This window comes from Amphiura filiformis, chromosome 1 (assembly GCF_039555335.1).
Source record: "Amphiura filiformis chromosome 1, Afil_fr2py, whole genome shotgun sequence".
NCBI classification, from domain to species: domain Eukaryota; kingdom Metazoa; phylum Echinodermata; class Ophiuroidea; order Amphilepidida; family Amphiuridae; genus Amphiura; species Amphiura filiformis.
The window spans coordinates 33,122,643-33,141,495 of NC_092628.1; the positions used below are offsets into that span (position 1 = coordinate 33,122,643).

General features: G+C 35.7%; 1 protein-coding gene across 1 annotated transcript; it reads right to left on the minus strand.

Moving 5' to 3' along the window:
• Positions 1-1,797: 1,797 nt before the first annotated feature.
• Positions 1,798-17,908, minus strand: LOC140145832 (RING finger protein 11-like). The gene is made up of 3 exons (XM_072167521.1): positions 17,687-17,908; positions 13,825-13,973; positions 1,798-3,058 (listed from the first exon to the last, which is right to left on the minus strand). The coding sequence occupies exons 1-3, from the start codon at positions 17,786-17,788 to the stop codon at positions 2,887-2,889; spliced, it is 423 nt and encodes a 140-aa protein (XP_072023622.1). The 5' UTR covers positions 17,789-17,908; the 3' UTR covers positions 1,798-2,886.
• Positions 17,909-18,853: the final 945 nt, after the last annotated feature.

Sequence of the window (18,853 nt, forward strand, 5' to 3'; positions counted from 1 at the left end):
TTGATTAAAGAAAGACCTTAATATATCAGTGCCTACATGTGTTACATCAAAGGGACAAAATAGTTTTAAACATACGCAAGTGCAAAGTTGTAGGATGAGTCAAAGTTATAAATGAAGACAAGCAAGACAATTGTGCTATTCCAGACAAAATCCATATCGAGTCATCGGCACTAGCTTTGAAGTTAAGTGTGAGCTGTGTTGGCTTAGCATAGTTTCTTGCGTGTACATATGCGGCAGGTTGATCGCGCTCGTAAAAGTATGTACATGCACCAAGTAACGCAAAGCTAACGCAGAACACGCTGCACTAGTGCCGGTGACTCAAGGTAGTTATACAGACTATACATGGAAGACATTACCTTAATCTCCCACATAGGGGTGTATATTTTACATGAAGTCACCCATTCTGGTAACCATTCACACTCCCTATGTGGGAGATTATGGGTAGTCTTTCAATTAGAATAACCCATACTATCAAGCACTTAAAGCAGAGATGCCGCTCCCCTTAACCGTCAATCTATGTAGGAAGGTGTCAATCACACACTGACTTGCTCCTGCTCAACAGAAGTAGGAGGAGCTATGAATATGGCAAACATCTGAAGTACCGTAGTACATGTAGTACCGCACACTTTTTAAAATGCCCCCTAAGCCCACTGAAAAATTGGAACCTCACAACGAGTTGTATCCCTTTGAGAAATTGTGCCCATGTGTGGGTCTCTTTGGGTCTACAATCCTTTAAATTAACCACCAGTATATGAAGTACATGTACGGCATAAAAGAATTCAAGAAGTGTCAATGTATATGAAAAAGCTGGTTTAACTATTCAGGTTAATATTTGGGATTACATCTCTGTGAGTTGTATAATGATTTAACTGGATGCTACTTAATACTGACTTTGTTGTAAAATTGGGCTATACAGACTTTGTTACTTTGCAGTGAGTGACACAAATCTCCTCATGGCCAAGCCTGCAGGTCTTCACTTTCACAACTTGCACCTGGACATCATGGTCATCAAGCTCCTATATATATGTAATTTTTATTTCAACCATTCTAGTTTGTTCAACTTATAAATGGCAAAAATCATTTGGCTTTTTTGTTACTCCTTGCGCCAATGAAGTCACAAAAGCACAGACACTCAGTGTAAGTGCTGCATCAAATTGTGTACACACCATTCTATATCAATCCACGATGACATATGTCTTGCCATTTATAGCTTGTACAGTGTATAACTGGATTATTTATATGTACACAAAAGTAATATTACCAATTCTCTCATGAGAGAACCATTATTTTTGTCTTCCACATATAACATTGTACATAAACCATTTGTGTAAATGCCAATAGCGCACAATCAGGGCTTGCATTGGTAAGTAGTGTGGATCACATGCCAACCATACAGGAACTGAAGTGTTTTCAACTAAACTTTGGTTACTTCAAGGTAGGTAGTTGACCGTAGACAGGACCTTATTTCGCTGGTCGCAGTATCGAATCTCGTATAGTTAATTATGCATAGCGTAACGCAAGATTACAACAGCACACAAACACCAATGTTACTACCAAACTTGAGGCAAACCAAGCATAGAAACTTGATTTTAGACACTACCTTCGACAGTAAATGAAATTATAGCAGATAACCTAAATGATGTACATACTATAAAAACAACCAGGACTTGATGAAACAGAGAGCTTTCATTTCAGTCAGAGGGCATCATCATCAGAAAGCAAGAATACTGTGCTTTTAAGTATTGCATTCTCATAGTTTTGTGTACTACTGTACATGTATAACAGGACATTTTTAAGTTCTCATTTTCAAGCTTTCCGCTGTTTATTTTGTTACAATGAATTGAAACATACACCTAATAATGTAGGACTATGACAAATTGGAACAAAACCAATCACTGACAAACTGGTCAGAACTGCCCATTCATACATAATATCTTAATATTAAATTCTGTTATACAACAACTGCTCTGTTTCAATAGCTCTACTAACCTTTGAAATGGGCTATTCCTGTTGAAATGCATACACCCCATATGGAAGACATAACCTTAATCTTCCACACATAGTATGAATTTCAAATGGGGTTACCTGAATGGGTGACTCCATTTGAAATCTACACCCTCTGTGTGAGAGATTAAGGTCATGTCTTCTATATGGGGCGTATGGATTTCAATTGTAACAGCCTGTAAGTCAGTGTCTAATCAAAAGTACACATGTAAAAGGAAAAATGCCTTGAAGCATCCTTGACAGACATTACTTCAGCTCCTCTATCTGTCAGCAGTATGATTTTACAGCATGTCTGCAACCTTTTTAGACTCAATCCCCGGAGAATACAATGTCCGATTAGTGGTACATGACTATTAATATAAACAAAATGCTTTTATTTATACATTGTACCATAATATGTAACAGTTCTACATATGTCATAAACAATAAAAAGATTTTGTAACATGTACAATCTTGTTGTTAGTTGTTGGAAAAAAAAAACAAAGTTGAAATATATTATTTTCTAGCATTGAGACTCTCACAAAATAATCAGTCAGTCCATTGTTTTAAGATGCTTGACAAATTACAGGCCCTGAGCTTCGATGCACAATTATCAGTCGGTAACTCGGCATTCCTTCGTATGATGAACACCAAATCCTGGGCGTTAAAAATCATGCTTCACATGCTCAGGTCAAATCCATTTGAAATAAAGTTTGTATTGCTGCTACTTGGCACAATTGCTGCAGCAGCACAAATTTCCAGGCATTCCTGGAGCGTTTTCTTTGCACAATAGAAATGATGCATTGTCTTTTACCACATCATCTGAAGTTTTCTTTAAATATGAATATTTAACAGTAGTCTCTTACATGTGTGTCACTGTCATCACACACTCAGCGTTTGTTCTTAATGAGTCTCATACGTAGATAGAAGAGCAGCATCTACAGGTTCCATACACGAGGGACATGTGAAAGATCGCATAAGCCAGTCGTCGATGCATTTGACGTGGTAGGTGTGCATACATGGTAGGTATCGGACTGGATCCTTTATTTGGAAATCTAACATACAAATTACACATCTGGGGAGGAAAGAAGAGTGGAAAATAAATGCGTTAATTCAGACAAAATATTACAATGAGATGTTTAGAAAGTTCTGGCAGCCAGCAAGGATTTCTCGGCCAGCTGAAACAGGTGGGCAGGTGATTTTTAGCAAACCATAAATAATTGTGCAGGCCCCTTAAAGTGCAAACTCTCAAAAGTTTTTATTAGGGGCTGTACAATTAATGACGTGCCCTGGTGGAGTGTAAAATTAGGTGGGGGAATTTTTTTTTGGTAAGCCAAAATGGGGGACAAGCAATTTTTTGCGAAAAAGAAAGGGATGTGATTATTTGTACTTAAAAAAATGCTCTAAAGAGGATTAAGAAAACAAATGCAGACTTTCCTGCTTGCTACATGTATGCTCATATTTAAACCATTGAGATTTGCAAATGGGGGGGGGGGCAAGCATGCCATTTGGAAAATTTTCCCCCAGACAAGCTCATAGTTATTGCAGGGGCCCATTTTAAGTCACTTGAACCCACACTTTAGTACAATGTATGTGTATAGTTCAATGACCCCCATTATGACCTGTGCGATTCCTAGGTCATAGTTCAGTTAGATTCTTGGAAAAGAAAGTAGGATATAGGAAAACAAATTAAGTTTAAATTAAATTATATATAATTTTATTGGTTCTTCTTAAATCTGTAATTGATGAACTTTGCTTTGTAGCTCTCTCAGAAAAACATCGCACTCCAAATTATACATGGATAGTGTACATAAAATTCATAAATTTATTTAACATTATAATAAAAGGGTTTATGGTTTTCAAAATGTCGGGTTATATAAATGTCAGGAAACCGTTTTAAACCATTTTTGTAGACATTGTTAAAAATGCTGTCAACCTGTTATTGTAAAATATTTTTTTGCAAATATTGTTACAAAATATTGTGTCAATACTTCAAAAAGATTACCGTATGTTAGAATGTTTTGCAGCAAAACTGTTTTTGAATTATTTAAAAAAAATATTGTACACCTTAAATTACATTCATATGTAACCTGATAACTTTTTCTGGTAACCTTTTCAAACCTGTTGCGAATGATAGCCTAGAAAAAGCTTGTCTAAAATAAACCGAGACAAATTCAAAATCACATGACAGACAAATGTAGAGTAGACCTATCAATTATCAGACCACTCACTCAATTCTCCAGCTCGAAGCTTGCCTCTAGTATTCTAGTACATGTACAATCAATGATCTATTTCCGGAGCACTGTGCAGTAAATATAGCTTGGGTTGATTAACATGTTAGCCGTCAGTATCAATTACAAGCTTACTGATAATTATTGATGCTCAGCAACCACATTGCATGTTATGAAGGGTATAATATTATATTTTTTAATTCACTGCGTTGCTTAGGGTGGAAATCTTAAATTGGTATAAATCAAGCACGTAACTGCAGTGCAGCCTGGTCATTGCAAGAGGGCAAAATATTAATTGAGGACTTTGTCATGGTTAGGGACTGTTCACAAACACTTGTTGGGGGGCCTGATGCAAAGAGGGGGGCTGAAAAAATTTGACCATCCCAAGGGGCAGAGTCTTAGCCAGAAATCAGAAACCACCCGTAGCAGATACGGTACCAAAATTTGACCCTCAAATATAAAACAACTTGTCTATACCCATGGAAGGGTCACTGGGGTCAAATATGTCCTGATTTGGCCTTTACATGTCACTCTGAATTAGTCTCAAGTTCACATCTGTTTTAGAGCTATCACATCTGTAAAATCCATTAAATCCACCCGTCTAAAATTAGATTAGCCTGTCTTAAAGACGGGTGGACGCAAAGGGTATATTGCTGATCCATTAATTATCCTTTTCTGGTGCATTGTGGGATTGAAAAGGGGCAAATCGATCGCTAATTTGCTCCTTTTCTATCCCACAATGCACCAGAAAAGGATAATTAATGGATCAGCAATATACCCTATGGCTGGCTGAGACCTTGCCAGGGGGGGCCCTGAAAAAAATGACCACAAATTGCCGTGGGAAAATTGAGTTTATATGCTTTACTATGGGGTTGACCCATAATTTTCACATCAAAAGGGGGGGCTGAAATTTTTGAGGTCTGTCCGTCTGTAAAGGGGGGCCCGAAAAAATTTCGCGATGAAATTTTTTGGCATCAGGCCAAGTGTTTGTGAACGGACCCCTAGTAGGGGAGAAGTTTGACAGTGATCCTAAATATGATGATGATTTTCATTCTTTTTTATAATGTAACCCCGAATTATTTTTTTCTGAATGGCAGTCCCCTCTGTCACTTACTGGTGTAAATTGGGGGTGTGGATGTGGGGAGGCAGGACACTTTCATGAAAATACAAATGACATATTGTTTTGTTTCATGGGTAACAAAACTAACAAATATTGCCTTTTTAGTACATTTTTTAAAATATTGAAAAATTCAGTAAACTAAAAAGTTGGAACTATCAACATATAAAAAGTATTGGGTTAATAATGTGTTTTAGTCTATGTGCATGATGTACTACATTTAGGCACATGTACTCTTAAGAATACAGTAAGGTACATGTACATGTAGAAAAAAATCTAAAAATACTTGTTGTAATGCTACTTGCCTTTACCACTGACAAGAAGTATGATCAGTATTCACATGATTTAAAAGGTAGCATGTGTTAGGGTGGAGGTCCTGGACCCCAGGAAATAAATAATTATCACTCGAGGAGAGTGCAAACCCCTTAGTATAAAGGAAAATAATAATTAATAAACACCTTGAAGGTTTTCTGTCGCCTGTGTAGCTTACTACTTTAAAAGGATTTTAAACCAATGGGAAACAATTCAAACTACAGGCAAATGGTGGTCATAGACCACAAACCTAGCTGGGGCATGTTGGTGTTGTGGAGGTATCTGACCCCTGCAAAATTTTCCAAAAATGTTCCCCTGTCATGAGGTTTGTTGTCACCGAGTTTTGAGTCCTGTACTCCTCACAGATGTCCAGAAAATGCAATTCTAAGATTTGACCCAGATGACCTTCGACCAGACCCCTGCAAGATGTTCCATAATTCACCCCTGGTCATGAGTTGTCACCGAGTTTGAGCCCTGTACCTCTTACAGATGTCCAGATAACGCAATTCTAAGATTTGGCCCCAGAACTTAGTGATGTCTTTTGAGCTGACCCGTGCAAAATGTTCCAATATGTTCCCCAGGTCAATTGCAAATCCACAGTAGGGTTGCAAATATACCATATGTCACTTTCGGAGTGCGACAATTTGTACAGATAAATTTATCACAGGTATTTTTTTATTAATTTGACCATTCGTCTGCATATTACCAAATATAACCCATTTTGGGCTACCGTTTTTTCAGCGCGAAGGTCATTTATGTCGACAAATTGTTCACAAATCCACAGTAGGGTTGCAAATATACCATATGTCACTCGTAGTGCGACAATTTGTACAGATAAATTTATCACAGGTATTTTTCTATTAATTTGGCCATTCGTCTGCATATTACCAAAAATAACGCATTTTGGGCCACCGTTTCTCCGCGAACATCATTATGTCGACAAATTGTTCGCAAATCCACCACAGGGTTGCAAATATACCATACGTCACTCATAGTGCGACAATGTGTACAGATAAATTTATCACAGGTATTTTTCTATTAATTTGACCATTCGTCTGCATATTACCAAATATAACCCATTTTGGGCTACCGTTTTTCCGCGAAGGTCATTTATGTCGACAAATTGTTTGCCAATCCACAGTAGGGTTGCAAATATACCATATGTCACTCGTAGTGTGACAATTTGTACCGATAAATTTATCACAGCTATTTTTCTATTAATTTGGCCATTCGTCTGCATATTACCAAAAATAACGCATTTTGGGCCACCTTTTCTCCGCGAACATCATTATGTCGACAAATTGTTCGCAAATCCACCACAGGGTTGCAAATATACTATACGTCACTTTCGGAGTGCGACAATGTGTACAGATAAATTTATCACAGGTATTTTTCTATTAATTTGACCATTCGTCTGCATATTATGAAATATAACCCATTTTGGGCTACCGTTTCTCCGGGAAGGTCATTTATGTCGACAAATTGTTCGCAAATCCACCGGTTACTTTTAAGGATATTAATACATGGCATAAAATGTGACAATTTATCAAAATAATTTTATAATGAACGCTTTTATGGATATTTGCCAATACAATATACCGTACAAATTTGCCATCAAACTGCATCATTTTATATATCAAATTAAAGCTCTTGAGCAGGGGTAGCGTTTTAAGGGGTCTTGGGGTCCAGGACTCCTTGATTTCATGGCAGGTCCCCGTGATTTGGACCCCTTAATTTTGTGCGTCTGTGTAGAATTAGATGCCTGGACCCCTTTATTTGCCAATTTGGACCCCTGGACTCAGCAGGTCACCGCTAACCCTGCTCTTGAGTAAACAAAGCCAAAACTGAAAACCTTTTTTTCATAGCACTTTCCGTAGCAAAGTTACCTCTTGTCTAAGATTGACTTTCATCAAAAAGATTCAGCTAGCAAAATTCCCCAAAGCGGCATTTCGGAGGTGTTTCTAGATCTTAGTCTCATTATGATAGCAGCTTTTTTTAATGGAACTGCTATCAAAATCCCTCTAAAATTCCATGTGTGAGTGTCTTATCACCATAAAAATCATATATTTGGGTCAAGTGAAGTATAGAAAACATATTTATGTAGGTTTCCTTCTTGACCAGTTGTTTTAAATTTCTATGTAAATATGCACATAGATGAACTCCTGGATGGGGCAGCTTTAATTAGCATGAGGCCACATTGATATGTAAATAGCGTATTGTTATTTAAATTTGTGCCCAGACGTATTGAGGGCGACAGTCATGTTACCCAGACGGAGAATGGCTGCATCCCGGGGTACTCAAGTTTGGTTTTGGTAGGGACGTGCAGCTGAGAATTTGAAAGTGGACCCATAAATATACCAATTTGTCAAGAAATTTGGACCCATTGATATACCAAAAGTCAAAATTTTCGGCCGAATTTAACCCAAATTGTCTTAAATTTTACAAATTTTCCCAAAATTTTGGGAAAATTTAGAAAATTTTGGCTGAATTAAGGAAAAATTGGGCTATTTTCCGAAAAAATTTAGAAAATTTTGAAAAAAGGACCCATTCATATACCAAAATAGGCTTTGAAAAAGGGGCCATTGATGCCATTGATATACCAGAAGGCTGAAAATGCTACCCATATTTGCGGCACGTCCCCGTATGGTCATTTGTACTGAGTACCCCCCCGGGGGGCTGCATATGCCAGGCATGTCAATTTGCTGAGTGAAGGCTGATAATCACCTTTCTGTATAGGTAATAAGCTAGTATATTTCGTGTACCAGTTGGTTATAACAAAAAATTAGTATCATATTAAATATATTAAATGTATAAACTTTGAAATTTACATGAATTTGAAAAGCAGAGCTCGAAATCTAGCTAAGTCAGGTGATGTGAAATTCTGCTGCGTGACCCCCTCTGCGTGGTAGAATTATATTCATAAAACATTGAATTTAACAGATATCATGGGCAGCCAACCACGATTTATCAGCATTTAAAATATATGTTAATTAACAAAGATAAATAATAAAGAGTACAAATGGCAATTAACTAGTAAACAAGCCTGAAATCTTAAAATGTTGCCACGTGATTTCCCGAACACATGATATTTCAACATGTGACCACTATTCAGATTTACCGTAAATATTTGGAGTATGCTTGCACATCATGCATATACACTACTGTGCATTTCTTTACCTCCGTATAAAATCAATAATTCATGCTGGGAGCCAAGTAACATTGCAGATTGGTATTTTATTTTACTTGAGAGCATAATAGAAATACATAAGACGAATAAGGCGCCATGATGGAAGGTCAGGTCGGGTATCAAAGGTTATTATAACTTAAATACTACTTGTATTTCCCACATTGCCTCTGTCACATATTTCCTTCATATTATTGCCAGCAAGTCCTAATTTTGACTTTGCAAATTGCAAAATGTCATTTCATATCAAATTAGTAGACTTTCTTTGAAAAAACATATCACTGGTGCCTGATGGGAATACCCGTCCGCCATTTCATTAAACTGGATCGATTACGCCTGGTTTGTGCCCAGATGTATTGAGGGCGCGCTATACTCTCATTGAACAGGCAAAGTTCGCAAAACTAACAACGTTGTTATTTGCGAAACTCAATTAACATGATCCAAGGGGTCGAACATGAATTATTCATAACGAGCTATAACGGATCGATAACTGGCCTCACTTTCTAGCTAGTAAACCAGCTGAATTTTTCATAGATTTTATGCGTTGCTAATAGAACAACCGTGAATTTAGTGTCACCCCCTTGATTTGCATTTTGTCGGCGAATTTGGCCGACTAGCAAATGTGTTAACTAAGGTTTGCCTGGGATGAGTACATCATCAGGTTGTAGTAAGCTACAAATTTCAAATGTTTGAGGACTTGTTCTCATTGCTTACCTGTGTTTTCACATCATATTTTGTGGTCAAAATGATTACAAATGTGTAATTTGCCGGGGGTAATTTGCAATCATTTCCGACGGCTAAGTACGATGGCCTTGCACAGGGATCTCTGATTTGAATGCACACTAACCAGGGCCGTGACACTCGTATTCAATCCCTGTATATCAGTAAACTTAAAGACGAAATACCTAGGGGAAACTGGGGAAAAGTGGAAAAAAAATTTTGTCCAGCCCAAACAGGATTACTGAAGCAAGGCAAGGCAAAACTTATTTTACAAGATACATATTTGGTGCATACGCACCGATATGAACCTCGCGCCAATCAGGCCGTCTTCACGTACTAGAGGTAAAGTTTGACATATCAGATATCGCACGACTCTGTGGTATTTGGTTAACAAGATAGAGGGTTAAATGCACAAAGTGCTATATCTCATTAACCAATGATCCTACAGAGATGTGAGCACTGACTTTTTTGTTCTTTATTACCAGAGGAAAAGTTTGACATATCGCACGACTCTGTGGGATATTTGGTTAAAAAGATAGATTGTTAAGTACACAAAGTACAAAAAAGTGACTATATCTCATTTACCAATGATCCTACAGAGATGTGACCACTAACTTTTTTGTTCTTTATGCCCAGAGGAAAAGTTTGACATATCGCACGACTCTGTGGGATATATGGTTAAAAAGATAGAGGGTTTGGTGCATAAAGTACAAAAAAAGTGACTATATCTCATTAACCAATAGTGACTTTTTGTACTTTGTGTACTTAACCCTCTATCTTTTTGACATATCGCACAACTCTGTGGGATATTTGGTTAAAAAGATAGAGGGTTAAGTACACAAAGTACAAAAAAGTGACTATATCTCATTAACCAATGATCCTACAGAGATGTGACCACTGACTTTTTTTTGTTCTTTATGACCAGAGGAAAAGTTTGACATATCGCATGCGACTCTGTGGGATATTTGGATAAAAAGATAGAGGGTTAAGTGCATAAGTACAAAAAAGTGACTATATCTCATTAACCAATGATCCTACAGAGATGTGACCACTGACTTTTTTGTTCCTTATGACCAGAGGAAAAGTTTGACATATCGCACAACTCTGTGGGATATTTGGTTAAAAAGATAGAGGTTAAGTACACAAAGTACAAAAAGTCACTATATCTCATTAACCAATGATCCTACAGAGATGTGACCACTGACTTTTTCGTTCTTTATGACCAGAGGAAAAGTTTGACATATCGCACGACTCTGTGGGATATTTGGTTAAAAATATAGAGGGGTAAGTACACAAAGTACAAAAAAGTGACTATATCTCAATAACCAATGATCCTACAGAGATGTGACCACTGACTTTTTGTTCCTTATGACCAGAGGAAAAGTTTGACATATCGCACAACTCTGTGGGATATTTGGTTAAAAAGATAGAGGGTTAAGTACACAAAGTACAAAAAAGTGACTATATCTCATTAACCAATGATCCTACAGCGATGTGACCACTGACCTTTTCGTTTTTTATGACCAGAGGAAAAGTTTGACATATCGCACGACTCTGTGGGATATTTGGTTAAAAAGATAGAGGGTTTGGTGCATAAAGTACAAAAAAGTGACTATATCTCATTAACCAATGATCCAACAGAGATGTGACCACTGACTTTTTTGTTCCTTATGACCAGTGGAAAAGTTTGACATATCGCACAACTCTGTGGGATATTTGGTTAAAAAGATAGAGGGTTTGGTGCATAAAGTACAAAAACATGTGCAATTTCACTTAGTTGCCAGCGGAAGAAAACGGGAAGATTACAGTGGTTTGTTGCCAGCGGAAGAACCCGAACGATTACAATACCTAGCTGGGGGGTGTAAACCCCCCAGCTAAATAGTATATTTTAATATTTCTTGTTTCAGGATATAACAGGTCTGCAAAGTCAAAATGCATATACTTTTGCAATATATATTCAAACATACATGTACAGTACTGCAGGTAAATTATCAGGATAAAAAATAAATGTCAGGATTTTATTAATCAATTTTTTTAAGAAGGTGAAACTTTTATGCAATATGTATTTCACCAAGGCTATGTACACACACCAGCAACATGACCATGTATATACATAAATGTAAAAAAATACCTACCAAGTGATTTATCCTTGTAAGTACCGTATTAAATAACTTTTAAACAACCAATTACTACTCCCGATTCCAGAAAAATACTGCACTAATTTTTTGTTTTAAATCTTGTATTGCCAAAAGAAACATAATAAATCATAGGCTAATCCTAAAATAGTTATAGACAAAAAACATTGAGCATACATACTTGTATAAATTTTCTTTACAATTGTTAGTTTCAAAATTCTTGGCCCTTTGGCCCATACATTGTACGGTATATTATTTCCAAAAATTGACCAAATATTAAAATTTTCATAGCAGGATTTATGTGTTTCATTTACAAGATATCTTTTCATCCAAAACATTTTTCTGGAATTTTGTGACATATACATACATACATATTTTATTTCCTGGCAAGAGAGATAAATTTCCCTCCAACTTAGCAGGATTTCCCACCATTTCATTACATATCCAGAAAAGCAACATTTCCCTCCAAATGACCAAATTTCCCGGCAAGGAGATCGCCAAATTGCCAAATTTTTTTTAAATTCCAAGAACTGGATAACCCCATGAAAAATTCAAAAGCTACCAGTGGAATTGCTAGACATATGCGCAATCCTATCAGGTATTTACAAAAATTCAAAACATGTTTTTACAGGAAGCAATTTTAGACTTTACAATACATTGGCAAAAAATTTGGCAAAAATCATAGGAAAAAACCTGTTGAATTCTGCACCTTGAAGATGAATTTATACTTAGCAATAGATAAAATGTCATCATAGAGGTATTGAATTGTATCCAAAAGTTGTAGAAGCATTAGAAATGAAGTAAAACAGTCAATTTAAGAAAGAAATTAACTTAGTTTATAAATAAAAAATGGTAAAAAAATGAAAAAGTTGATTTAAAAATGATTTTTTTTGAAAAATTCATGTGATTCAATGATTTAACAATCCTGCTCAGAAATGACTCCGTGAGAGTTATACAAGGGTAAAAATTAAACATGCTCCCCATAATTATGAGCCCTGGTGGGGCGGGCAAAGCAATTTTTAGTACGCCGAGAGGAGGGGGGACGAAAAACAGGAAAACAGTATGAAAACGCAAAATGCAAATTTTCTTGCTCACTGCACTTGCAACATTTATCTAGACCATTTAAGGTTTGCAAATTGGATCCAAATATTTTGGCATGGCAAAGGGGGGACAAATATTTTTTGGCAGGCTGCTAGAAGGGGGCAAGCGATTTTTGGCAGGCCGAGAGGGGGGAAGCAATATTTGGTGTATGCAATTCGAAAATTTTACCCCCAGCTCATAATTATTGTACAGTCCTTCTAATATCATATCAAATTATCCATCTGGTCACAAGGAACATAAAATTAATTTTGTGTGTGTACGACCTATGGTTATGTAGGATGATTGCCCAGGGTATGGTTGCTAGCCTGTTCTATTGTTTTGCTTTGTTTTTTCAATTCATGGTCTTTGTTTTCTCATTTTTATTCAGTTAAAAATATTATACTTCCTTGTTTCGGGTGGCCTGAGTACACAAAATACTCCATCACAAAAAGAGGAACTGATATTATGTTTCATATCAATGCTTTGCAGGTTTTTGATTGTGTGCACAGTGTAGGCCTATATACATGTAGGAGAAATTCACACTGCATAATTACTTCCTTATACAAATGTACATGTACGGTACTTGGAACATCCTGTAGGCCTAAAGTTAAATCAACAACAAGTACCTGGAAATTAATGCATATATTCTTTGTATTCAGGTCCAAGCTTGTGCAGGTCTAAATCATTTTTTTTACATAATACCATACTTTGATTTTCAAGAGATTTTTATATAAATTTCCATAATCTAAAATATTTTTCAATGGACAAAAATGCTTCCCCCATAGAGTAGTTATCTTTTCCATACCAAAAAGTATTAAAAGTTTAACTTTATAGTAGTGTACATTGTAGGCCTATATACCCCTGATTTTCATCTTTTCATTAAGTAGGCCTACACAAGACATTTTACCACTTTTTAATATTTAAATGCATTTTCAAAACCTTGAAGGTAAATATATGATCATCTCTTCAAACTATTTAAATCATACTCCATCAAATGCAGGTTCTTGAAATCTTTCATGGAAACCAGCATAAACTTTTTTGACAGTCATTTTCTATACTTACTCCCTAGCTTTTTTGCTACCATCATATGATCCTGTCGGTAAATGTTGAATAAGTCCTATTCTTTTGGCTATCTTGATTTGTTCTTCTTCTGTTAATTGGTTCACTGTTCTCCGTTGATTTGGACTAACATGATACACAGGTGCCTCCTCCTAGTACATTAGACAAGAAAATGTGATTAGAACAACAACAACAACAACAACATACAACAACAACAACAACCATAACAACAACATCATTACATCAACAACAACAACAAAAGAGTCTGAAAATCATCTCTATGTTTCTGTAATAAATTTATCACTGAAGAAGTAGGGGAGTTTATACCTGGTAATATTGACCAAGGGCTGAAAAACAAGGGAATCATGTCCAGGTTTGGATTCCAGATCTAGAGAGATGTTGTTTGTACGAGACACAGCCAAAGGACTAAACTTGGATCGAGCATTTCATGCATTTTAAAGTACAGTAACATTTTTTTTATAAAATAAAATTCAATAAAATTATGAAAACTTGAAAGCCATTAAAAATTTATGCAATTTAACGAAAATGTTGTTTGAACTTTTGCAAACTTCCTAATGACATAATGTGGTCTAAAAAGCTGGTCTGAATTCAAGCTGGGGTCCCAGCCTGGGACCCCAGCTTGGCATTAATTTAGACCACCAGCTTCAAATTTGCATACGGTCATTTTCACAGTAAAGGGTGTAACTTTTGATTTTTAGGGTCAAAATTTCAAACCACTTAAATATGTTTCTGTTTACTGAAATCATGCATAGAAGCAACTTAAATTCCAGTAAAATAATGTTTCAAGGCTTAAACCTTTTGATTTCTAATAAAAAATTTGACATTTCCATAACATTTTGGTTAAAATCTAAGAAAAAATGTATTTTACATAACCTCAGAAAATTATGACATGAAAGCTGGAATATGTGAAATCCCATTCCAAAGTAAGTCAACCGATATAAGTTAAATTTTATACCATGTTTTGCTATGTTTGTAATTGCAGTTTTGAAAATTTTTAACATCAAGTGTCATTTACAATGGAAATTTCCAAACCTTAAACATATTTTTTAAGTTTTAATTGGGTTCCTAAAATAATTTGAATGTCTAACTTCATGTAGAAATACTACTTGATGAAAGGAACCTCCCAGCCAAGTTTCACAGAAATTGGAGTTATTTTTAGAATTGGCAATTCAAGCGATTTGTGTTTCGGAGGCTTGGTTAACAACACAGGTGATCATAAAAGTAAAATATTTGGCTAACTACTACAAGTTGACATAAAAAAATAGGTAAAAAATATCACAATTCACTGTTGGCAGGGCACCCTTTTTAAAGGGTGCCACTTGGAAATTTGGAAAATCCTTAAAAGGGTGGGGGTTTAAACTTTGTTGGTAAAAAGGGTGGATTGATATAAAGGGTGGGAGTAAAATAAAAAGGGTGGGAGTGCCACCTTACAATATATTTTCATTCATGCATTGAATGATAAAATCATCCTAGAATAAGTGCCAAACCACAAGAATAAGTGCCAAACCACTGCCAGCAAACCATATCGCAAGATAAAATTCCATTTGATGCATGTTTACATCCACTAGTCTAGGCTATCGTGTGATGATAGGTGCAGAATTCGGCGTACTTGATTACTTCGAACCAAACTGCCTGTGACTTCATCAATGTATACAAATAGAGGAAAAAAGCAAAAAGTGGTGGGGTCAGGAATTTTCAGTATAAAGGGTGCCTCAGCAAAAAGCATGGGGGTCAGGAATTTTCAATATAAAGGGTGCCTCAATAAAAAAAAGTGGGGGTAAAATAAAAAGGGTGGGGGTCAAACCCCACTGCCAAGTATGCAATTACCAATTTTCATGCTTTGCTTCTAAGTATTGAATTTCAGTTGTGACAAAATTAAATTATCCCAGCAAGTCATTTTTTTTTTGTTTCGGAGGCTTCATGTTAACAATTGTTAAACATTGCAGAAGTAGTTTTTTTGAAAACAACGGTGTTGGGATCATCTAAGCTGTTATTTTCTTGTGTGCATTGAATCAATGATTCTATGCGGCAGATATTGTAGATTTATCACATGTTAATTTTTTCACCCATTTGTTTAAAGTATGGTGTTTTTTGCATGTGAAGCCTCCGAAACAGGCTTTTTGGGGTATCAGTATATTTTTCAAACATTAACCATAATGTCAAATTTTTTTTAAATTTATGACATTCTGTACATATCAAGTAATAATTACAATGCAGATATCAGTATGAAACACACCAATTTAGATATGCATAGATGATAATTAATCTTATTGTTGTTTCGGAGGCTTCATTTGTTTCGGAGGCTTCAATTGTTAACGGAAAGTTTGTATTGGGTCCCATTTTCAAACGGTGATATATATCTCCACGATTTAAAAACATGTGACTTGAGGATCTACTTTGCTACAATTTGATAAATAGATTGGATGAGCTCTTTTATTTATATTTGCACAAGCTTGCTGAACAGTTTGTTTCGGAGGCTTCAAAAAAGTTAACGGAAAAATGGCTCTTTGAAGTCAAGATTTTATAAAAATTTTAAAAGCTTGCAAATCGACTAATTTTTGTTACCCATTTCAAGTTAAGATAACAACTGTTATGAATCAAGAAGAAGTGAAGAAATAACCAAGAATTATGAACCAAAGCTACACCCACAAAGTTTGTTAACAATTGTTAACGGAAAATGAAGCCTCCGAAACAACAAATATCGAAGTCCGGTTATCAAAAATACAGGGCTGTTCACAATTAAATCTAATGTGGCAGTGTTTACTGAACATATGACTGTACTTTCAGGATAAGAAAAATTATCCATGAACTAACTGAAGAAAACACAGGGTTTTACAAAAATGTTACTGTTTTTTATAGTTTTTCAAAATGGCAATATTAAGTAGGCCTACATTTAAGCCTGCTAAAACTGAACGCAGTAAACTCCCAAAGCTGATTATGCTACCCAAGGTAGCTGCTAACTAGATGACTTATGTGGCCAAAAATCATGGAATTCTGTGGCTTTATTAGAACACTACGGATTAAAATGTTAAAAATCCAAAGTTACACCCTTTACCGTGAAAATGACCATACAATAGTGTAGGCATGAGGATCAAGTCCTAAGCAATCGTTTTTCTGAAGATCACCATTGAAATTCTTTGCAACGCCTGTTTAGGCCTATACATTTTGTTGATGTTTAAATTTGAGTTGCAATTTTAACAAACAGCATTTGATTCTTCATCATGTGATCGCCTGTTGAACTTGTGATCAGCCATGTTATACTTCTGGAGATAGCTTTAATTTACATGGCATAATGATTCATCGCTTTGTGGATTCTACCCTAGCTTGCCTGAATTTCTTGAATAAACTAAGAAGGTCAGGAGACCCATCAACTCATATAACTCATAAAATGATACCAAAGCCAAACCTATAGTATACTACACTGACAGAAACTTCAGCTTCACGAACTTATTCAATTAATATTTGACGCTGAGTTATGAGTCGGATTGAGTCCTTCTTTCATGTCTTAACACTGTACACGTTTGTTAAATTGTGGAAACTATAGAACGTAAAATTACTGCAAATATTTTGACAAAATGTATTTAACAATATTATTTTAAATAATAAATAATTTTAACAATCATATGATAGGAAATTCAATCTTACTTATTTTTATTTTATTCCCAATAGATTCTATTAAAGTTTGACGTGCTTGAATCGATGTATTTGTGTAGTTATATAGGCCTATGGTTTAGTGAGTTAACAAGTTTAAAGAACAAAAACGTGAACAGATTGTTATTGTCAATATTGTAAACAACAACAATAGATTATTTTATAGGCACAATCATTTTTTTTCTGTACGTACCTGATACGGTGGAGGTGGCCCAAGTCTTTCATTTACTACATCAGTTTCATCGTGTAATAGTGAAATATCATCAGCTGTGTGACCTTGTAGACAATTCCCCATGTTGTTTGACTAAATTGATTACCAAGAATGGAACATAAAGAGCATAATTTTACGTTAGATATCTGGAACGTAATGCTGGACTAAGCAAAATGGCGCTGTGCTATCTGCACAATAACATTAGACGAATAACACAGATTTATTACTACGCAAGAAAAATAATTTATCACTTCCGGACTATTCAAATCATAATTTATAATTATATCCGGACAATAAAATGGCAATTAATTAACCCAAACATATTTTACTAGTTTTCATAAGATAATTTGTGTTGATTTTAATATTTTTACTAAAACCAATCCGTCGTATTACTCCGCGGTGATTTCCATTTTGGTCAAGAATGACGTCATGCACTATTGTAAACAAAGATCATCTGGTACCCCGTCTGTGCCACATGAGAGTCCAGACAAAAAAAGTTATTAATAGATTCATCCGTTTTACACAAAAGGCCTATTTTCAAAGACAAAGAAAATGCGAATCATGACTTTTTGGGAAACGATATTTACATGCTCCCGGAAGTGTGCTGATTATTATTAAAACATAACATGCCTATTTGTTTATTGGGTTATTTTATAAATATTTATCATTTTACTCATTCAAGAATTTTTAACATTGAACGTTATATTTATTTATTTGTTATTATTTATTTGTTTATTTATTTCATTTTATTTATTGTATTCATTCATGAACTTGATAATTCATTCATTCATTCATTTTTACAATTTACATAACACCAGGGTCCAGGGGGAATGGGAGTTTTGAGAGGGCAGTCTAGCTCGACACTACCAAAAGATTTTACACCAAAAATAGGGGGGGGGGCCGGGGGGGGGGATACATTAAAGGGCTGGTGACTCAAAATTGCCACTAGGCTTGCTATGCATGCAATAATTTTGCACATGCACTCCACACAAATCCTTTATTTACACACGGCGTGCGCAGCATGTTGAAAGTGGGGGGCCAGGTTGTTCAGTTCCCCTGAATGGAGATTTAGGTGTGTAAGGTGCAGTTTTAGCGTTTTCCCCCGAATTACCAACAAAAGTGGGGGCACACGTGCCACCCCCCCCTTTG

Excerpts from the sequence above, each read along its gene's own strand:
- LOC140145832 (XM_072167521.1), bottom strand. The coding sequence starts at position 17,788 with ATGGGGAATTGTCTACAAGGTCACACAGCTGATGATATTTCACTATTA. Across the intron at positions 13,974-17,686 it reads GGCCACCTCCACCGTATCAG|GAGGAGGCACCTGTGTATCA; the intron begins GTACGTACAGAA and ends CTAATGTACTAG. Across the intron at positions 3,059-13,824 it reads GGTAGCAAAAAAGCTAGGGA|ATGTGTAATTTGTATGTTAG; the intron begins GTAAGTATAGAA and ends TTTCCTCCCCAG.